Source organism: Pristiophorus japonicus, chromosome 7 (assembly GCF_044704955.1).
Source record: "Pristiophorus japonicus isolate sPriJap1 chromosome 7, sPriJap1.hap1, whole genome shotgun sequence".
In the NCBI taxonomy this organism is placed as follows: Eukaryota; Metazoa; Chordata; class Chondrichthyes; family Pristiophoridae; genus Pristiophorus; species Pristiophorus japonicus.
Window position 1 is genome coordinate 147,259,693 of NC_091983.1, and position 23,491 is coordinate 147,283,183.

The 23,491-nt window shown below is 44.5% G+C and overlaps 1 protein-coding gene across 2 annotated transcripts in view; it reads left to right on the top strand.

Annotated features, from left to right (window-relative positions):
- The window catches only part of ufl1 (UFM1-specific ligase 1), an 85,928-nt gene that overhangs the window by 7,589 nt on the left and 54,848 nt on the right, over window positions 1-23,491 (top strand). Inside the window, exons 2-7 of one of the 2 annotated variants that reach the window (XM_070885394.1) lie at window positions 631-776; window positions 12,030-12,058; window positions 12,861-12,958; window positions 16,459-16,576; window positions 19,980-20,110; window positions 21,102-21,160. In XM_070885394.1, coding sequence (XP_070741495.1) covers window positions 631-776; window positions 12,030-12,058; window positions 12,861-12,958; window positions 16,459-16,576; window positions 19,980-20,110; window positions 21,102-21,160 — 581 coding nt within the window. The remainder of the gene's footprint in view (window positions 1-630; window positions 777-12,029; window positions 12,059-12,860; window positions 12,959-16,458; window positions 16,577-19,979; window positions 20,111-21,101; window positions 21,161-23,491) is intronic. The other variant, XM_070885395.1, reaches the window with a different exon arrangement.

Here is a 23,491-nt window from a genome sequence, read left to right on the forward strand (position 1 = left end):
GCTACAGTTGAAAATTTATCCCCTTATCTTTTAACAGTTGCCTTGAGAGGCTAGTGCTAATTGCTAGTCACTTTCACATGACTTCATTCTACCTGTGTAATAACTAATTCATCTTTAATAGTATAAAATACAAAAAAACAGTGCTGTACATTAGCATCTAAAGATCTATTTTCCAAATGCATTGTAACCTTATTTTAGACAGGGAGGCTAATCTAGCCAGAGACCTCTTCAAAATTTGCTTCTTATTCAATAATGCCAAGCTGTTGAAGACCCCTGCACAGTTTTTCCCTTGCTACCTTGCGCGATAATCTGATAGTAATAAAGCACAATTCTCCAGATGAAGCAAACCCAGGTGTAAATGTCAATAAAGACTGGAAGTGAGGACAACAAATTTGCATTTGTGTAGTACTTTATCACATCTTTGAAATGGTTTCAAAAATATGTCATACATAAGGAGTTACTTTGAAATGCAGTGACTTATGAACCTTTGATTTTGTTGGAAGTGCTCTGTTATTGTAGTTATGTGTTTTTACTTATACTAACTTCTGTATGTCACATAAGGGTGTTATGAACTGAAATAGGCGGCTTATATTTTATCCTTGTATTTAGAATTTTATTTTATTTCTGCAGGTTGTCTGAACGAAACTGTATTGAAATTGTTGCTAAACTGATAGCAGAGAAACATCTGGATGTGGTACACACACTGGATGGTAAGGAGTATATCACTCCAGTTCAGATTGCCAGAGAGATACGGGATGAGCTATATGTTCATGGAGGTGAGTTTCGCAAGTTGCGTACAAACTGATAACTGGATTTTAGCTGAATCGCAGAGAGCTAGTGCAAGAGCAACATGAAGTTCAATGTGAAAACATTTATTTCTGCAGATGTAGTGGTAGGTACAGCCCAGGGATAACAAGAGTGCATAATTATAGTGACCGTTGTTACATTTCCTTTTTTTGCCATAAACTCCAGGCTAATTTATTACCAGTATTCAGTTATTTGGGCATTATTGAAACAAAATACAAAAGCAAAAGATGCTGAAATCTGAAATAAAACAGAAAATGCTGGAAATCTCAGCAGGTCAAGCAGCATCTCTGGAGTGAAACAGTTAACGTTTCAGGTCTGTGACCCTTCGTCAGAACTGGAAAAGTTCAACATGTAACAGATTCTTAAGGAATGCAGTGGCAGTAAAAGGGGGAGGGGAGGAAAGAACAAAAGGGAAGGTCTGTGATAGGGTGGAAGGCAGAAGAGATTTAAGAGACAAAGGGGATGATGGGCAAAAATTAGATGGTAATGGGACAAGTTAAGAAACAAAAGATGAGTCTAGATGGGGTGTGAATGGTGGAATCATCACCAGCTGCCATGGGAAAGAGAAAAAAGAGGGGTGTGGGGTTCTTAACCAAAAAAAGGAAGAAAGGGGAAAAAAAATATTGGCAGAGGTTATGGTCTGAAATTGTTGAACTCTTATGCTGAATCCAGAAAGTTGTAAAGTGCCTAAACGAAAGATACGGTGCTGTTCCTTGAGCTTGCGTTGAGCTTCATTGGAAGCTCACGGGCTGAACGAAAGTATTCTGCAAAGCGGTCACCCTAACAGCGTTTGGTCTCCAAGTTAAAAGAAGTACAAGTAAATAGCTGTTTGGGGCCCTAGACAGTGGGAAGGGAGGAGATAAAAGGGCAGGTGCTGCAGCTGCTGCATTTGCATGGAAAGGTGCCATGTCAAGGTGTGTTGGGGGTGATTGCGGAGTGGATCAGGGTGTCACGGGGGGAGCAGTCCCTTCAGAATGCTGGGAGGGGAAGATGTGATTGGTGGTGGGAACACGCTGGAAATGGCGGAGGATGATCCGTTGAACGTGGAAGCTGATGGAGTGAAAGGTGAGGACAAGAGGAACCCTGTCTTGGTTCTGAGGGAGGGGAAGGGGTGAGAGCAGAGGTGCGGGAGATAGAACGGACACGGTCGAGGGCCATGTTAACCACGGCGTAGGGGAATCCTCGATTGAGGAAAAAGGAAGACATGTCAGAGGCACCAATGTGAAAGGTAGCGTCGTCAGAACAGATGCGACGGAGAAGCTGAGAGAATGGAATGGAGTCCTTGCAGGATGCGGGATGGGAGGAAATGTAGTCAAGGTAGCTGTGGGAGTCAGTGGGCTTATAGTGAATGTTTGTCAATAGTCTATCCCCAGAAATGGAGACAGAGAAATTGAGGAAGGGAAGGGAGGAGTCGGAGATGGACCATGTGAAGGTGAGGGAAAGGTGGAAATTGGAAGCAAAGTTCAGGACGAGAGCAGGAAATGGCACCAATACAGTCATCAATGTACCAGAAAAAGAGGTGAAAGAATGTTCCACATATTCCACGAAAAGGCAGGCATAGCTCGGACCCATGCAGGTTCCTATAGCAACACCTTTAATTTGGAGGAAGTGAGTGGAGTCAAAGGAGAAGGAGTCCAATCCCTCTACACTTCCATCCCTCACCAGGATGGCCTGAGAACACTCCGCTTTTTCATGGAACAGAGGTCTATCCAGTCCCCATCCTCCACTTGGCTGAACTTGTTCTCCACTCCAATCCCACTCTGACATCTCTGTCCTCAGCCTCCTACACATTTCCAATGAAGCTCAATGCAAACTCACGGAACAGCACCTCATCTTTCGTTTAGGCACTTTACAGTATTCTGGATTCAACATCGAGTTCAACAATTTCAGACCATAACCTCTGCCCATATATTTATTTTCCCTTTCCTCTTTTTTTTTTACAAAGTCCCCCCTTTTTTTCTCTTTCCCATGGCAGCTGGTGATGATTTCGCCATTCACACTTTTTGTCCCATTACCATCTCATTTTTGCCCATCATTCCATTTGTCTCTTAAATCCCTTCTGCCTTCGACCCTATCACAGACCTTCCCTTTTGTTCTTTCCTCCCCTCCCCCTTTCACTGCCCCTGCACTGCGTTGAGAATCTGTTACATCTCAAACTTTCCCACTTCTGACGAAGGGTCACAGACCTGAAACATTAACTCTGTCTTTCTCCACAGATAGAACATAAGAAGAACATAAGAAATAGGAGTAGGCCATTTGGTCGCTCGAGCCTGCTCCGCCATTTAATAAGATCATGACTTTTCTGATCATGGACTCAGCTCCACTTCCCTGCCCACTCCCCATAACCCTTTATTCCCTTATCGTTCAAAAAATCTGTCCATCTCCGCCTTAAATATATTCAATGACCCAGCCTCCACAGCTCTCCGGGGCGGAGAATTCCATCGATTTACAACCCTCTGAGAGAAGAAATTCTTCCTCATCTCAGTTTTAAAAGGGCAGCCCCTTATTCTGAGACTATGTCCCCTAGTTTTAGTTTCCCCTATGACTGGAAATATCCTCTCTGCACCCACCTTGTCGAGCTCCCTCATTATCTTATATGTTTCGATAAGATCACCTCTCATTCTTCTGAACTCCAATGAATATAGGCCCAACCTACTCAACCGATCTTCATAAGTCAACCCTCTCATCTCCAAATTAACCGAGTGAACCTTCTCTGACCAGCCTCCAATGCAAGTGTATCCTTCCTTAAATACAGAGACCAAGACTGTACGCATACTCTAGGTGTGGCCTCACCATTACCCTGTACAGTTGTAGCAGGACTTCTCTGCTTTTATACTCCATCCCCCTTGCAATAAAGACCAACATTCTATTTGCCTTCCTGATGTACCTACATACTAACTTTTTGTGCTTCATGCACAAGGATCCCCAGGTCCCTCTGTACTGCAGCACTTTGCAATTTTTACCATTTAAATTATAATTTGCTTTTTTATTTTTCCTGCCAAAGTGGATAACCTCACACTTTCCCACATTATACTCCATCTGCCAAATGTTTGCCCACTCACTTAGCCTGTCTATATCCCTTTGCAGATTTTTTGTGTCCTCTTCACAACTAGCTTTCCCACCCATTCTTTGTAACACAGCAAACATGGTCCCTTCATCCAAGTCATTAATATAGATTGTAAATAGTTCAGGCCCCAGCTCCGATCCCTGTGGCACCCTACTAGTTACCGTTAGTCAACCGGAAAATGACCCATTTATCCCTACTCTCTGTTTTCTGTTAGTTAGCCAATAGACTATCCATGCTAGTATATTACCCCCGTGAACTTTTATCTTGTGCAGTAACCTTTTTATGTGGCACCTTATCGAATGCTTTCTGGAAATCCAAATACACCACATCCACTGGTTTCCCCCCTATCCACCCTGCTCGTTACATCCTCAAAGAACTCCAGCAAATTTGTCAAACATGATTTCCCTTTCATAAAACCATGCTGACTCTGCTTAATTGAATTATGGTTTTCCAAATGTCCCACTTCTGCTTGCTTAATAATGGCCTCCAGCATTTTCCCAGCGACAGATGTTAGGCTAACTGGTCTGTAGTTTCCTGCTTTCTGTCTACCTCCTTTTTTAAATAGGGGCATTACATTTGCAGTTTCCCAATCTGCTGGGACCTCTCCAGAATCCAGGGAATTTTGGTAGATTACAACCAAAGCATCCACTATCTCTGCAGCCACTTCTTTTAAGACCCGAGGATGTAAGCCATCAGGTCCAGGGGACTTGTCTGCCTTTAGTCCCATTATTTTACTGAGTACTACTTCTTTAGTGATAGTGATTGTATTAAGTTCCTCCCTCCCTTTAGCCCCTTGATTATCCATTATTGGTATATTTTTAGTGTCTTCTACCGTGAAGACCGATATAAAATATTTGTTCAACGTCTTTGCCATTTCCCTGTTCCCCATTATTAATTCCCCAGTCTCATCCTTTAGGAGACCAACATTTATTTTGGCCACTCTTTTCCTTTTCAAGTCGAAACTCTTACTTTCTGTTTTTATATTTCGTGCTAGTTTACTTTCATAATCTATCATCCCTCTATTATTTTTTTAGTCATTCTTTGCTGGCTTTTAAAAGTTTCCCAATCCTCTGGCCTCCCACTAGACTTGGCCACATTGTATGCTCTTGTTTGCAAGTTGATACCATCCCTTATTTCCTTAGTTCGCCACGGATGGTTATCCCTTTTCTTACAGTCTTTCCTTCTTGGGATATATTTTTGTTGCGAGTTATGAAATATCTCCTTAAATGTCTGCCACTGCTTATCAACCATCCCATACTTTAATCTATTTTCCCAGTCCGCTTTAGCCAACTCTGCCTTCATATCTTTGTAGTCTCCTTTATTTAAGCTTAGGAGACTGGTTTGAGTTCCAACTTTCTCACCCTCCAGCTGAATTTGAAATTCAACCATGTTATGGTCACTCATTCCAAGAAGATCCTTTACTAGGAGATCGTTTATTAGTCCTGGCTCATTGCACAGTACCAGATCTAAGATAGCCTGCTCCCTGGTTGGTTCCGCAACGTACTGTTCAAGGAAACTATCCCGGATACACTCTATGAACTCTTCCTCAAGGCTACCCTAGCCAATTTGCTTTGTCCAATCAATATGAAGGTTAAAATTGCCCATGATTATTGCCATTCCTTATTTACACGCCCCCTTTATTTCTTGATTTATACTCCGTCCAACAGTGTAGCTACTGTTAGGGAGCCTATAGACTACGCCCACCAGCTGTAATGTATTTTGGACGATCTGCACAAAAGTGCAAAATCTAGCCCATAGGGTGTAAAATCTAGGGCTTGAGTTGCTCATGGATCAGTGTTACGAGCTCCTTATACGTCTTGGTCGTTGTCAGGACTTGCTGGCACCAGCGAAGACGAGGCCATAGACAGTGGGCCCACAACTGGTTAGCAGGATAGCTCTGCGCTTGCCAGTCAGTGTGGCCGGATTGTCTCCTGCCAGGTCGTTTGCTATGAAGAAATGGTCGAGCCTCTCCACAAAGGCACTGATCCATGAGCAACTCAAGCCCAAGGAGAGCATCCACACAGCCAGGCACCGGTTCTATACCCACCGACGGCCCGAAGGCCAGGAAATTACGAAATATTCTGCAGACCTCAGGAGGCTGGCAGCACCGTGTGATTTCGGTGACCACCTCACCGAAGCGCTGCGAGACATTTTTGTCATTGGAATCGGCCATGAGGGCCTTCTTCATAAGCTACTGTCGGTGGATACCACAGTCACACTGCAGAAGGCCATCTCTGTGAGACAGGTATTCATGACCTTGACCTGCGACTCCAGGCAGATGATTCATCCTCAGGACTCAAATCCGGCAAGTACTGTGCACAGAGTGGCGCCTTTTAGAGGCTGGTCTGTAGAACGCGAACCTTCTCAGAGAAGAGAGTACAGGTCCCCGAGTCCCTTAACTCAGAGTCTGCCGAGGGGGCTAACCGAGTAGCCCCATGCTGGAATTGTGGAGGGAATTACAGGGCTTACCAGTGCCGTTTTAAAGACTATGTATGTAAAGGCTGCAGCACAAAGAGCCACCTCCAGCAAATGTGTAAGAGAAATATGACTCACTGTGTTGATGAAGAGTCTGCAGATGGTCATGAATCCAATGCGGATTATGAAACGATAGGCAGAGAGGCAGTTCAGCCCCACGACGAGGTATATGGCATGCTTACCTGCACCACCGAGTGTTCCCTGCTGAAGGTGGAGGTTGAGATAGATGGCGTTCCAGTCTTCATGGAAGTGGATACGGGGGCGAGCCAGTCAGTAATGAATCAGAAAGCCTTTGTCCCACAGCCTCTCAATCAAGCTGAAGGACCCAAGTTGGTCCCGGTTCAGGCAAAGCTGCGCACCTACACAGATGAACTTATCCCAGTCGTTGGTAGTGCGGATGTAAAGGTACTTCATGATGGCGCAGTGCACAAGTTACCTCTGGATTGTTGCAGGTGATGGACCAACACTACTCGGAAGAAGGTGGATGGAGAAGATCCGTCGGAAGTGGGAAGACTTCACCCCTCCAGTGATCGACGTCCTCTGTGCTCAGAGGCAAAGCAAGCCCTCACCGGCACCAGAGAGCAGACCAGCACAGCACCCGAGGCACAGACTGCTCAGCACGACTGCGTGGAGATGATCCAGCTGAGACGACCCGAACGCACCTTCCAGGCTCCAGTGGCAGGACTCCGGAGGAAAAAAATCGGATCCAAAGACGACTTCACAGCTTCGGTGGCAGACCCCGGGGAGAAGAGGATCACTGTAGTCGACATCGTGGATGGAGAAAAGATAGCGCCCAAATCACGAGGTGATGTGCTGAAGAAAAAGATGGCCACGGCCAGACCACGAGGTGCAGCGCTGATGGAGCAACACGTGGCACCAAACGGAGAAGAGGATTGGGGTAAAGAGAGCAAGGCTCTCTTAAAGGAGGCCTGCAAACCACCACACTTAAAGGGACAGTTCCACACACTCAAGCGATGTAATAGCAACTGTGAGTTAGAGGTAAAATGTGTAATTGATGATCAGAGTTGTGTACATGCAATAAGCAAAGAAAAGGCGCGCGATTGCGATCGGAGCTACAGGGTATTCACAATAAGTAATGAAACATTGTGCGATGTAGGATTTCAACTGCATACAGTCAATGCAGCGGGCAAACACCCATCGGGAGCACACAGGTCCAGCGAGCTACCCAACGCTGTGGCCTGCATCCTTGGGACCATCGGGGGCACACAGGTCCAGCGAGCTACCCAACGCTGTGGCCTGCATCCTTGGGACCATCGGGAGCACACAGGTCCAGCAAGCTACCCAATGTAGTAGCCTGTGTCCCTGGGACCAGAGTTATGCACAATGGATTGTGGCCACAAGCAGCCAATACATACGAGCTGCAGAGCAAGCGATCTCAGGAGGGCAGCGGCAACGGCATCGGTATCGATACCCTGCCCCTGATCGGCTGCACTCGATGGCACCAACCGCTACCAGCCTGAAAGAGCAAACTGTGCCAAGGCGCAGCCCCCAGACCCCATCGCCACTAAGACCGTACCCGGGAACAAAGGGTTTACCTGCAACAGTTCTCCCAAAGGGGACCGGGACCAGCCAGGATCCCAAACCAAACAATGCCCAGGCTAGCGAGTCAGCAGTCCCCTGTGCACTGCTAGATGACAGCTCCTCAGGGAGCAGCAGCGACCCAGGGCACAAAGAAAGGACAGGGAGGTCACAGGCATCTGTGAACCTGCCCGATGCTAGGAGCAACAGCAACAGCCCCGAGAGCAGGCAACTTGAGCCAACTGGGTTCCCACTGCCAGCACTGGGCACCGCGCCACCACCAGACCGCAGGGACACCATCCAGCAGTTCAGGAACTAGCTTGTCCTTACGCACCGGTTACCGATCCCCAGTACATATCGATAATGTACCTCACCAGCCTAATGTACTTGTCTCACAACTGAACCACAAATGTAATGCAAACTTGTTTTTCTGGACTTGAATGTCTATGAATGCAATGAGCCACCAGCATAATCTGTATGTGGGTGGTGGGGAGAATGGAGTGGTCAGGGACACACACAAATAGCAACCATCAGCACTCAACTGCCAACGAAACACCAACCACTCACCCAAGATTGAAACGACCCGCTAAGAGTCAACCAGATAGAGCTAAGCCCAGAGCACAGTCAATGCAGAGGCGATTTGCACTAAAGGCTTGGGGGAGAGTGATGTCATGTATCCTATATGGCTACTGTTTGTACTATCACAAAGTGTGCCACCAGAGGGCACAGCAGTGGGAGACTTGTTGGTTACCTGTACAGGTGTGCCTGGCCTAGTATAAAAGTCAGGCCACCAGGTGTGATCCTCACTCTGGAGTTATCAATAAAGGACTAAGGTCACTACAGTTCAAGTACAACACATTGCCTCGTGGGGTCATTATCAGAGCATCCTAGGACATAACACCAGCGCCTTTTTCCCCCTTATTATTCCTTATCTCCCTCCAAACTGATTCAACATCTTGATCTTCTGAGCCAATATTGTTTCTCACTAACGCACTGATCTCATCCTTTATTAACAGAGCTACCCCACCTCCTTTTCCTTTCTGTCTGTCCTTCCGAATTGTCAAATACCCCTAGTTCCCAGTCTTGGTCACTTTGCAACCCCGTCTCTGTAATGGCTATCAGATCATACCCATTTGTACTGTCAATTCATCTATTTTGTTACAAATGCCGCATGCATTCAGATAAAGAGCTTTTAAATTTGTTTTTTTTAACCATTTTTTCCTGCTTTGACCCCACTTTCTGATTCACCGTTATATTTATACATTCTGTCCCTTCCTGTCACGCTCTGGGTTTTCATTTCCTCCAGTGCTACCCTGCTCTATTGCCTTCTCCTTATTCTTTGACTTTTTAAATTTTCGGTCACCTGAACCCGCCCCCACTAATTAGTTTGAAGCCCTATATACAGTCCTAGGTATTAGATTCGCCAGGACCCTAGTCCCAGCACGGTCTAAGTGGAGCCTGTCCCAATGGAACAGCTCCCTCTTACCCCAGTACTGGTGCCAGCGTCCCACAAACCAAAACACATTTCTCCCATACCAATCTTTGAGCCATGTATTTAACTCTGATCTTATTTAACCTGTGCAAATTTGCTCGTGGCTCAGATAGTAATCCAGAGATTATTACCTTTGTGGTTCTGCTTTTTAATTTGGCCTCTAGCTGCTCATAATCCCTCTGCAGAACCTCTTTGTTTGTCTTATCTATGTCGTTGGTACCCATGTGGACCAAAACAGCTGGATCTTCCCCACTCCAAGTTCCTCTCCAGCCCAGAGGAGATGTCCTTAACCCTGATGCTGCTTGACCTGTTGAGATTTCCAGCATTTTCTGTTTTTATTATTGAAACAAAATAGCTAATTGAATCCATTTACCAAATGTTCTGATTATTGATAAGAGTATTTATAATATATTAAATGTGGTACATAGGGTGTTTGTATTCCATTGAAAACACCTTTGTCGACCTACACATAGGGGAAATCTCATTATATAAGCCTCACATTTGTCTGCAATACCAGGTGCATCTGTAGGTGCTGCTGTGATAGGAATTTCAAAGGGAAAGCATGACACCTTTAACAATCATAACTTCCCTATCACTGTTTTGGTGAGTGACCTCCGGTGTACTTTTCCCCAAATCACTCAGTGCTTTCTGCAAAATGTTATTGCTATTTTTATTCTCATTAATTGATATTTCTCTGGTCCAAAATCAGGATTTAAACAAAATGAATTCAAAAAAAATTTCACAATAACAATGCTGTTATTGAATTGTCATTAGTGTATTTTAATTCCTTCATTAAAGTTTTTATGCAAAGGCCTCAGTCCCTTCCAAAGCCTTTGCATGAACTTGATATTTTTGGCCAGAGCTTTGAGTTGAAGTGCAGTGTCAGCAGGAGCAGTGGACCTATTATCCTCGGATACATCAGGACCATTTATGGAATATTTTCCATTAGTTTCTAAGGGCCCAAGTTTCGGCCTCAGTTGCTCCTGATTTTTTGGAGCAACTGGTTTAGAACGGAGTATCTTAGAAATCGGAATTCTCGGCTTCTAGTCAGTTAGAACAGTTTCACTTTAGAACAGAATTTTTTTTTCAAAAGGGGGCGTGTCCGGCCACTTACAACTGTTTTCAAAGTTTAGGCAGTGAAAACTTACTCCATACTAACTTAGAATGGAGTAAGTGAAGATTTTTGTAAGTTCGAAAAAACCTTGTCTACACTTTAGAAAATCAGGCATAGGTTACAAATTAGGCGTAGGGAATGGAGGGGGGGGGGTTTAAAGGGAAGTTTACAAACATTAAACACTTCAGTTTTACAAATAAAGAGCCATCATCAATAATAAATGATAAATACATCAATAAATCAACCAATAAATCAATCAAAAAAAATTAATAAAAAATTTAAAAATCAATAAAAAAAACATTTTCTACTTACCGACTGCAGCACCAGGAGCCCTTCAACAGCGTGCTGGGACAGTCCCCCCAGTGTGTCTCTGTCAGTGTCTCTATCTCTCTGTCTGTGTGTGTGTCTCTCATTCTCTGTCAGTGTCTGTGTTTCTGACATCGAGGGAAGGGATGGGGATGGGGGGGAGGGGGAGAGAAGTGGGAGTGAGAAATGGGGGGGGGGGGGGAAGAGGGAGAAGGAGAGAGGATGTAGGGAGGGAGAGAGGATGTAGGGAGGGAGGGAAGGAGGGAGAGAGGGAAGGAGAGGGAGGGGGGGAGGGAAGGAAAGGAAAGGAGAGGGGGGGAAGGGAAGGAGATGGGGGGGTGGAAAGGAGAGAAGGAGGCTGAACGGCCTGGCCCAAGACCTCGGGCTAGATTTACAGGTAAGAGGCGTCGGGTCGCGGGGGTCCGGGGGGGGGGGGGGGGGGCGAAGGAAGAGAGAGTGTCGCGGGGGTCCGGGGGTGGGGGGGGGAAGGGGAAGAGAGAGTGTCGCGGAAGTCCAGGGTGGAGGAGAGAGAGTTGCGGAGGTCCGGGGGGGGGGGGGTGGGGGAGAGAGAGTCGCGGAGGTCCGGGGGGGGGGAGAGTCGCGGAGGTCTGGGGGGGGGGGGGGGAAAGAGAGGTCCGGGGGGGGGGGAGAGTCGCGGAGGTCTGGGGGGGGGGGGGGGGTGAGTCGGGTCGGGAGGAAGCAGGAGCTGGCCGTGGGAGGAGCCTTATTCACGCAGCCCCAGTGAGGACATTCGGCCAGGGCTAGGGGCTGCGTGCTTCGGGCTCCTCCCACACAGTTTTAGGCGCCTGGAGCTACTGCACATGTGCACCCACTGTAGCGCGCATGTGCAGAGGTCCCGGCACTGTTTTCGGCGCAGGGACCTGGCTCCGCCCCCCCACAGCTCGTGCTGCGCTGCACCCGGCTGCAGAAGACCTGCAGGGAGCCGGAGAATAGGGAAGATTCTTTTAGGCGCCCTTTCTGGCGCGAAAAACGGGCGTCCAGATCCGGGCTGCGCCGTTTTAGGCATGTCCCGAAACTTGGGCCCTAGCAATTTATGCTTAGTTACTTTTCAAAATTATTTGGTTTAAAAAGAACTAAAGGACAAATTTCAAAAGTTTTATTCAGGTAAAGTTGTAATTCTTTTTTTTTTAAAATAGAGAGTGTTTTATTAGTTACTTTTTGTGACTAGTTTGTAAATTCTCCATGTATGTTTTTACTTTATTTTTCAGGTAGGATAAATATTGTGGATCTGCAGCATGTGAGTATATTAAGAACATTTTTTATTAAGTTTTGATTGCGTACATTGAATATCTAGTTACAGCTCCATCAAGGATACAGACATTAATATTGTAACATTCACGATACAATCTTTAGCATAGAACTGATTTTCAATAATTAAAACATTGCTGGACTAGTAAAGGTATTGTGAGTGTCTACTTTACTGTACCGACAGGACCTGAATGTGATATAAAATCATGAAAAGGACTAAATTACCTAACACGGTCTTTAGTAACCAAAGGTTAGGGGAATTCTCTCCCGCTAGGACAGTACATATTAAAACATTTAGCTTATCTCTAAATAGTACTTAAGACAACCAAAGAAGGGCTCATTTTGCCCCATGTGAGAGCACTAACTTTAGCCCAATTGTTTATATTGGTTCATAAATAGTCCCTACATCTCTTGAAATTCAGATTGGTTCAGTCTCCACACATGTATTACTTTTTCCTAATGGATTTTGTACCAACAGTTATCTATACAATCTTCTATGGCAAGTGAATAGTATCGAATTATTTCAGCAAATATTTTATGGCCAATATTGGATGTACATTAAATGTTTGAGCACATTACCTACAGTACTTGGAGTGAACTACTTTGAATGGCTTAGCTGAAAATAAATAGAACTTTTCTATAGCACATTATTGCATGTGTAAACAAATCTGAAAACTTTTTACATACAAATAATGTATCTTTCCCCAAATATTGGTGTTTTATTCTTCATAAGTAATTTGTACAGTCTAAAACTAAATCTTAAAAATAAAATTTTATTCAACATTTATTAGATTCTTAACGTGGATCTAACACACATTGAGAACAAAGCAAGTGACATTGTTAAATCAGACAGAGGTATCCAGCTTGTCTTGGGCCAGCTGATTGATGAGTGAGTATTGACAATTTCTTAATCCTAGTAGACATTTCTTTTCCTTTTTCCTAAAACAACCAGAAGATTTTCATGAAGTAAAAGTAACAGAATTTCAAAATTATACTGGACTCTGTTTCTTTCACCTGTAACCCGGCCTCTCAATTTCTTTATCCTTCCATATACCCATTTCCTGATCAAGGCCATGGGCCCAAGTTTCCACATGATTTGCGCCTGATTTTTAGGAGCAACTGGTGGAGAACGGACTATTTTAGAAATCGCAATTCTCCACATTTTTTTTTCTGCAGTTCTAGTCAGGTAGAACAGTTCCACTTTGGAACAGAATTTTTTCTTTAAAAGGGGGCGTGTCCGGCCACTGACGCCTGATTTGAAAGTTTCCACAGTGAAAACGTACTCCAAACTAACTTAGAATGGAGCAAGTGAAGATTTTTGTAGAACTGAAAAAACCTGTTCTACACATTAAAAAATCAGGCGCAGGTTACAAATTAGGCGTCCAGAACGAGGGGGAGGGGGGGAAGGGAAGTCCTTAAATTCTACAATAAATCCTTATTTATACTTATACAAATATTATACAAATAAATCCAACCTGAATAAAAATTTATAAGCAAAGAAAAGATTAAATAAACCATCTTCCTACCTGTGTGAAAGTGCTTCAGCCAGGGAGAATGCTGCAGCAAGCCTCACAAAACGAGGCAGCCGTTCCCGAACGCGGGGGGGGGGGAGGAAGGAAGCCGTTCCAGACGGCGGGAGGGAGGGAGCCGACCGCCGACCGAACGCGGGGGGGGGAGGAAGCCGTTCCAGACGGCGGGAGGGAGGGGACCGACCGACCGAACGCGAGGGGGGGGAAGGGAGGAAGCCGTTCCAGACGGCGGGAGGGAGGGAGCCGACCGCCGACCGAACGCGGGGGGGGGAGGAAGCCGTTCCAGACGGCGGGAGGGAGGGAGGGAACCGAACGCGGGGGGGGGGGGGGGGGAGGGGGGAGGAAGCCGTTCCAGACGGCGGGAGGGAGGGAGGGAACCGAACGCGGGGGGGGGGGGGGGGGGAGGGGGGAGGAAGCCGTTCCAGACGGCGGGAGGGAGGGAACCGAACGTGGGGTGGGGGGGGGGGAGGAAGCCGTTCCAGACGGCGGGCGGGAGGGAGGGAACCGACCGCTGACCGAACGCGGGAGGGGGAGGAAACCGTTCCAGACAGCGGGCGAGCGACCGAACGCAGGGGGGGGGGGGCCGTTCTGGGCGGGCGAGCGGGGTGAGGGGGGTAGTGCGGGCCCGACCGAACGCAGCGGGGGGGGGGGGGGAGGAAGTCGTTCCAGACGGCGGGAGGGAGGGAGGGAGGGAGGAAAGGAGACAGAAGGCTGCAGGAAGCCTCAGAAATTGAGGAGCCATTTCCCGACGGCAAAAGGGGGAGGTCGTCAGGAAACGGCTGCCTCAACTTTCTGAGGCTTCCTGCAGCCTTCTCAGTGCTGAGGTGCTGATGGCAATGTGCTTTTATTAAAAAATGTTCAAAAACTAAACAGCTACAAAGAACTACAAAAATGGCCGAGTGCCAATGTTTCCTACACACTGCGCGTGCGCGAACGTTCCAACGCGCACATGCAGCGTTGCCGGCAGGAAAAAAACTAATTTAAATAGTACCTGCCCCCTCCCACTTACAAAATCGGCGCGAGTGTAGGCTCCGCCCTCCTTGGCGCCGCGCCAGGCAGACAAGGAGCTGCAGAACGGTCCAGAATTGCGAGGTTTTTTTTTAGGCGCCATTTTAGGCGCGAAAAACGGGTGCCCAGCTCGGAGGGGCGCCCGTTTTTTATCGTGTGGAAACTTGGGCCCCATATTCCACACTTTCTCCTTCATCTTCCCCCTCAGTCATCAAGTCCACCATTCAGCCCCCCAGGGGCCAATTCCCTCCTGTCCGATGTCCTTCTTTCGACATCTCAACTTACTTCTTTTCTCCACTACTGACCCCACCAACCTCAAAACTACCATTGTCACTCTTTCTTCAAAGTTTACACTTTATCTCAATCTGCAACCTTCTCTTTCTAAAGTCCTGGAACACGTCAGCCCCCAACTACACTCCCACCTTTTCTACCTCCCTCCTGTAGACCCACCAATCGGGTTCTGACTCGCTCAACACACTGAGAACATACAAATAACATCCTGTGTACCTGCGACCATTGTTCCTTCTTGCTCCCCCTGCCACCTTCAGTACTGTATACCACTTCCTCCTCTGGCAATGTCTCTCCTCTGCTACCTATATCTGTGACACTGCTCCCAGAGCTCCATTTATATCTGTTTCAATTAAGGTACGACATCTCTTCCAATGATTTTTCCACCCATATGCGCATGGTCAATTTCCATGAGCAACAGTTTGCATTTATATAGCGCCCTTAATATCGGAAAGGTGTTTCCAAAGGCTTAAGAAAAAAAATGAATGCCAGGCCAATGATGGAGAGATTGGTTGGGGTCTTGGTCAATAATGTGGGTTTTAAAGAGTCTTAAAGGAAGAAAGTGAAATTAAGCGGCTGAGGGGTTTAGGGAGGGAATTGCAGAGCAATGGGCCTTTGGCACCTGAAAGTACAACCGCCAATGGGAGGGGCGAAGGGAGGAGGATGCACAAGAGGGCAGAGTCAGAGAACAGACAGAGTCTGGGGGAACAGGGTTTGTAGAGATGGCGAGGCCATTGAGGGATTTAAACCAAGAATTGAGAATTTTAAATTTGTGGCATTGGGGAATGGGAGGAAATGTCAGTCAGTGAAGGCAGAGTGATGGGCAAGTGGGACTTAATGTGGAATTAGATAAGCTCAACAGAATTCTGGATGAGCTGGAGTTTACGGAGGGTGGGGGATGGGAAGCCAGCCAGGAGAGCGTTGGAGTAATCGAGTCTGGAGGGGACAAAGGCACGTTCGAGGCTTCATTAGCAGATGGACTATGGTAGGGGTGGAGATGGGTAATGTTACGAAGATGGAAGTAAGTGGTCTTTGTACTGGAGAGGATGTGGGTTGGAAGCTCAGCTCGGAGTCAAACAGGACATCGAGTTTACAAACAGTCTAATTTAACCTGAGACTGGCTGGGTATGAGGATTGAATCTGTGCCGAGGTTACGGAGTTTGTGGCAGGGGCGAAAGACAATGGCTTCAGTCTTTCTGATGTTCACTTCAATAGGAGAGAAAATCGGGCAAGGTGTAATGCCAGTTCACTATCACCTGGCGATAAAAGTTAATATAACCCAATAGATTTTTTTTTTCCCTGCAACGTTTTAACCAAGAAATTAAACATTATGAACAAACAGATTTGAGGAAAAGTAGCAAATATTTAACAATTAACAATGCAGTTATCAAAAAAATTGTAAATTTTAATTTTACAATTATGGCACTCATGTATATTCTCAATAATTTGATACAGTAGAAATATGTGTTTGCGTTAAGTACATATATATCTGCAGCCAAATCAGTATTTTAAATATATAAGCTCAAAAAAATAAAGACAGGATGTAATATTGCTGCGTCTTAAGCAGAACCTACCTGGATCAGATGGCTGAAGAAGTCAATGACCGACTGCAGGAAGCTGGGCAGGTGACCGTAGCAGAGCTCTGTAAGTCGTATGACCTTCCAGCTGACTTTGTAACAGAGGTGAGTAGATAATGTTCCACTACAAGTAAAATGTTGGGGCAGCTGATATAATGCAGTAAGGAACTGGGTCAACAGTCCAGCAGTAAAAGCTTCATAATTTCTTGTGAATTGTGTTAAAGTATCTCAGATTCTGAACTAATAAAATGGGCATTGTGTTATTAAGTCCTCTGTAGTTTTGAGCAACCAATTATGAAGGGAAAATTGCATCAGGGACCAGAAGCCTTGATAAATTGGAATTTCTATTTGTGTACTTTGAAACTTAAGAGATGAAGGGCTTGATAACGAGGAATGTTGAGAGCTGCTGGTGCTGGATAGCCTGCTCATGGCCCTTTTGTGTGCTCCTTGCAGGTCATATATTGTGTACCGAGAATGCTGTACTATTAACAGGAAAATAAGTTGCTAGACAAAGGAAAAACAAGGTCCATCTAGTTCGCCTTCTACCATCCTGGTAGTCGCATGATACACACTTGAATGAGCTGACCTTGAATCTTAGAGTGAGGAGAGTTCAGCTCAGCTCAGTCCAGTCCAGTCAAGTGTGCACAGCACTTGAAGAGCAGCGGTCTTACTGCCACTGCACTAGGGCTGCAATCTTGCCCCCGAAAAGGAAACCTACAAATGTTGAAAATCTGAAATATAAATAGACAAAAAATGTACAGCAAATTTTGTCAGCTTTCGAAAGAAAGGTGGGTTACCATTTTGGGTATAACTATTGGTTCTGATGGAGGGATACACCTAAAACATTAACCTACCTTTTTTCTTTAAGATGGTGACTAACCTATTGTGCCTTTACAAGATTTTCTGTTTTCTATTAGCAGACCCTCTGAAATTCCTCATGAGATAGGCTTTTTATAGATAAGGACAGAGGCATTAAGTTGTGTAATGCATAATGAATTATTCTGCTGTTAAGTTGGGGGCATGTGTTATCTTTCCTCTCCCTTCAAGGACAGAAGATCCAGTTGATGTAAGTATATACATCCTGAGGTCAATTATAGAGTAATTATTGCTCTTTAAATTGGAAGGTGCTTGTAAATCTGTGGCTGCTGTGCATAACCAGGATATAAAGTATGATATGCAAATTGATTTTAAGTTTAATTAGTGTTTCAGTTTCACAATTCTCACAGATACCTGCTCATCCCAACATATCTTCAAATCCAGACAATGTATAATTTTTTAGCATCTATATAATGGCCTGGAAATTGCTTACTGCCCGGGCACGCCTCCGAACCACAAGAAAACTCCGTACTTATCTTGTGTCACCGGAGCTTCGGGCTCTTGCGATCCTGGGCCTGCAGGCGTATGCCTGAGTGAAGGCCCATGTATCCCAGGGACGCAGGTGGCTTGCAAACGTCCCTGGGATCACATGGGCCGGCCTAACCAATGACAAAGGGGAATTCCTATTATGCATATGAGGATTTTATTTACATATGGAACCTCCATAAGCATAATAGAAATCCCCTAATAAATAAAATTTCACACCACTGAAATAAAAATAAATGATCACGGGTTCAATATTAATTAAAATACTCTTCAATTAAACATTTCATATAAAAATTAAATTTAAAAAATTAAACATTTTAAAAATGGGACAAAAATAACCTGAACTAATTTTAAATGTAAGCGAATATTTAAATCATTTAAACAAAATATTTTAACATTCTAACCCTTCGGCTGGTAAAAGCGGCCATACGCATGCTTTTACCAGGCGTAAGGGTTTCGTGGGTATTTGGTGGGCAGTAAGTTGGGCAAATAGCCCAACTGTCTAGCAGCAAAAATGAATTTACAGCGGATGCATACGATCTGTCGAGGAGAAAACTGACGGATCACAAGTTCTGGGTTTTCGTGCATGCGGAAGCCCGGAACTTGCGGGGCCAGTCACAGCACTTACAGCGGCATATGCCATCAAAGGCTATGTAAATTCCGGGCCAGTATATAAAATTTGGATGTGAGGTGTACATTCCAGTGAAAACTCCTATGTAAACCGACTTGTATGGAAAATCCCATTATTAAAGTGTTCGCATCTCCCTGGAGTTCGCTGTGATGCCTGTAGGTGGCGCAATGTTAGGACTTTCAGAGAAGTCACACCTTCACATTTATCAGATAGCGCTCACGTTAGTGAGAGTCCTACATGATTTTTTTAAAAAACGTGCTCAAGTTATTTAAAATGCATGGGTTTATCAATGATAGCCAGCACAGATATGTTACAGGCAATTCATATTCTCAAGAAAAATTTCTGGCAGCCATATTAATTTTCCTCTCTGCCAAGTGAGTAGTCAGAATTTAAACTTGCTTATTTAAATTTTTCAATCTTGTGTGTCTCACCTACCACATCGGTAGCCCCGCTCCAGCTCCATCGAAAAAACTGTGCAACCTGTTGGGAAAGCCTCCCCCAATTTCTTTCTCAACTATCAGCCTCCTTGATATAAAATTAAAACAATTCTCCCTGCTTTTCTGAGTCCGACTGTCTCACAGCTCCTCCTTCAAAGACTGCTGCTCTCAAACGCCAGCTCATTATCGACTGCTGGTCCTGCCCCCAAGAATGTGCTCTTACAGTCTGTTGCCAGCTGCTACTGGCCATGCCGCTGTAGTTTGATGCCTCGGCGGGCTATTGTGGGCCATAATTTCTCCCCGAAGCCTGTCTCTTTCTGGACCACGCACTTCTGCTTCTGCTTGCAGACCTTTCTGTTCTGAAGGTGAGTTTCCAGTCGCTCCATAGCCTGAGAAGAAGTTGATGTCTCCTTCCTTTGACAGGTGCCTGAAGGACTACGAGGCAATGCACCGCAGCCATAGGCCCTGGTGTAAAGGAACAGACTGCCCAGACTAATGATAGGAGAAATCAAGGAGGGGCAGAGAGAAAGAGAAAGCAAGGGAACAAGTGAGTTGCGCATGAGGGAGAAATGGAAATCGGGAAAAAGAAAAGAGTAAAATGGAGAGAAAATTCATTTGAAAAAGAGGAAGATGGCAGAGAGACCGATGGTAGATGAAAGGGAAATGAAGGCAGAGAGTGAACTGGGGCGAGTGAGAGATGGATCGGGAGGGGAGGGGAGACAAAATGACAGAAATCAGACAGAGAGATCAGTGACAGACAGTAGATCGGGGTCAGAGAGATTGGGGACCCAGGGTTATGTTCACTTAAGAGCAGTTGAACTTTATAACCTTAACAGGATATATTAGGAAGGGAATACACTTTTCAGTTTACATTATAATGTTTCTGTCCTTATAAAATGACACATCCTTTGACAAACCAATAGCAGATTCAATAATATGACTAAATCTAAAATCTGTCATTTTCCAAAATGCATTCAACAAATATTTTTTGAAATATCTTGCCTCTTTGCAAAAGCTGAAATTGTTTCTGCACATCCTCAGTATTTACATATTTGTATTTTTTTATCTAAATTTAAAGGTATTGTCACAGCGTCTAGGCAGAATTATAAATGGACAAATGGACACCTATGATCGAGGTGTCATCTTCACTGATGCTTTCGTTGCTCAGCATAAGGCACAGATTCGTGGGCTTTTCAGTGCAGTAACCAGGTATTGATCAAGCCGTCACATTTATTTATCCATCCAGTTAAGTAGAAAAGTGAATGAATTAGTATTAAGTTAATACTTGCAGGAAGATTGTAACATAATTAACTAATATAGCTGAGATATGCATATTTTAATTACTATTGGCTATAGATCAGTTTATTAAAACATTTTGTAAGACTGTAAATTGACCCTGCATATCTCATAATGTAAATACCAGTGAGTTCTGCTTTGAAGACCTTGAATGAAGTCTCTGTTCTTTTCAGTAGATAGCTATTCATTTTATACCTAATGTCATTTTGTATTATCAACTGCATTTATTAACTTTTGTCACTTGCATACACTTTATCCTGATTTTCTTCTTGCACTATTCAGAATGAGCTTGAAGTTGTCAGTGTAATCAAACTGCTGCACAAATACTGTACAGTGACAAGTTTATTTTATACTCATTCTGTGTTGTAGTGAATTACTGCTGCTGCTTTTGTTGGTCTGGTGAACCATTAGTAAAAGGAATCAGCTGTGTGCGGAAAAAGAACCGCTCAGTCTTTCACAGTTTTCAGCTTCTCAATTACGCTTTTAAAGGAGCTCCTTTTAACGTTTCTTCACAAAACAACACATTGCATTGTTAGTTCGAACAATACTGCAAATAAACTTTAAAAAACATTTCTGTCTCAATTGTTACTGAGGATAGAATTTCCCAACTTTGAAACCCAAAAGTACACTTATTGGAGGGTCATTTCAAGGTCATTTTGGTATATTTTTCTTTGATATCCTTTTTATATAATCTGTATCTAAATATTTATATGACCAGTATTTCTGTAAATTTGGGAATAATAAAAGGGGTTTGGTTTGGAAAGCAAAAGCAGTTTGTTCATCGGAGAATTTTTAGGATGAATATGATGAGCTTGAATCCAGAGGGAAGTATGTGTCTGTGTGTGTTGTACTTGAAATGTAGTGCATTTTTTTAATGAGATTATTTAATGTTCTTCGTCAACAGACCAACGCCAGTAAGCCCTTTGATAACTCAGTACAAATTTCAGGAACATCTTCTTTACTGTAAGTTGGCAATGGAATTATATTCTTTTATAGAGAGAAAGAATTAGTATTAAAGTGCAGTTAAGTAGGCAAAACTTGTATGTAGAATTGATATTTGTAGCATAAGGCTTATTGAGGTGCAATTAAGAACATTACGCTTCAAGTAAAATAGCCGATTAAAACACTTCCCGTTGTCCCTGTACAGAGAAATAAACCAAAGCACAATATCAAAAACACTTTGTTGTATCTCGATTAAAAAATACAGTCTTGTCATTGTTTTGGTATTGAACTCAAACACCATGTTTTGACTCGAATAAACTATTGGTGAATTGAGTGTGAGCAATTTTTGAACTAGTTCCAGGATGAGTACTCAACACAAACCTGGGGCCTCAACTATTTACAATCTATATTAATGACTTGGATGAAGGGACCGAGTGTAATGTAGCAAAGTTTGCTGCTGATATAAAGGTGGGTGGGAAAGCAAGAGAGGAGGACACAAAAAATTTGCAAAGGGATATAGACAGGCTAAGTGAATGGGCAAAAATTTGGCAGATGGCATATGGGGCCCAAGTTTCCACACGATAAAAAACAGGCGCCCCTCCGAGCTGGGCGCCTGTTTTTCGCGCCTAAAACGGCGCCTAAAAAAAAAACTCGCAATTCTGGAGCGTTCTGCAGCTCCTTGTCTGCCTGGCGTGGCGCCCAGGGGGGCGGAGCCTACACTTGCACCGATTTTGTAAGTGGGAGGGGGCGGGTACTATTTAAATTAGTTTTTTTCCTGCCGGCAACGCTGCGCGTTGAAGCGTTCGCGCATGCTCAGTGTGGAAAAAAACATTGGCACTCGGCCATTTTTGTCGTTCTTTGTAGCTGTTTAATTTTTGAAAGTTTTTTAATAAAAGCACATTGCCATCAGCACTTGCAGCCTTCTCACCGTCTCCTCACCCCCCCCCCCCCCCCCGCGGGAACGAAACGACTGTTTTCTCCTCCCCCGCCCCCCGCGGGAACGAATGCCTGCATTGTGCCTGAAGCACTTTCACACAGGTGGGAAGATGGTTTATTTAATCTTTTCTTGGCTTATAAATGTTTATTCAGGTTGGATTTATTTGTATAATATTTGTATAAGTATAAATAAGGATTTGTTGTAGAATTTAATGAGTTCCCTTCCCCCTCCTACCCCCCCACCTCGTTCTGGACGCCTAATTTGTAACCTGCGCCTGATTTTTTAATGTGTAGAACAGGTTTTTTCAGTTCTACAAAAATCTTCACTTGCTCCATTCTAAGTTAGTTTGGAGTACGTTTTCACTGTGGAAACTTTCAAATCAGGCGTCAGTGGCCGGACACGCCCCCTTTTGAAGAAAAAATTCTGTTCCAAGGTAGAACTGTTCTACCTGACTAGAACTGCAGAAAAAAAAATGTGGAGAATTGCGATTTCTAAGATAGTCCGTTCTCCACCAGTTGCTCCTAAAAATCAGGCGCAAATCATGTGGAAACTTGGGCCCATAATGTGGGAAAGTGTGAGGTTATGCACTTGACAGAAAAAATAAAAAAGCAAATTATTTAAATCGAGAAAAATTACAAAATGCTGCAGTACAAAGGGATCTGGGGGTCCTTGTGCATGAAACAAAAAGTTAGTATGCAGATACAGCAAGTAATCAGGAAGGCAAATGGAATGTTGGCCTTTACTGCAAGGAGGATAGAGTATAAAAGCAGAGAAGTCCTGCCTCAACTGTACAGGGTATTGGTGAGGCCACACCTAGAGTACTGCGTACAGTTTTGGTCTCCTTATTTAAGAAAGGATCATCATTAGGCAGTCCCTCAAAATCGAGGAAGATTTGCTTCCACTCTAAAAGTGAGTTCTTAGGTGACTGAACAGTCCAATGCGGGAATTATAGTCTCTGTCACAGGTGAGACAGACAGTCATTGAAGGAAACATACGCATAGAAATTAGGTGCAGGAGCAGGCCATTCGGCCCTTCGATCCTGCACCGCCATTCAGTAAGATCTTGGCTGATCATTCAACCTCAGTACCCCTTTCCTGCTTTCTCTCCATACCCCTTGATCCCTTTAGCCGTAAGGGCTATATCTAACTCCCTTTTGAATATATCTAACGGAACTGGCCTCAACAACTTTCTGCGGTAGAGAATTCCACAGGTTAACCACTCACTGAGTGAAGAGGTTTCTCCTCATCTCAGTCCTAAATGGCTTACCCCTTATCCTTAGACTGTGACCCCTGGTTCTGGAACTCCCCAGCAACGGGAACATTCTTCCTGCCTCTAACCTGTCCAATCCCATTAGAATTTTATATGTTTCTATGAGATCCCCTCTCATTCTTCTAAACTCCAGTGGATACAAGCCC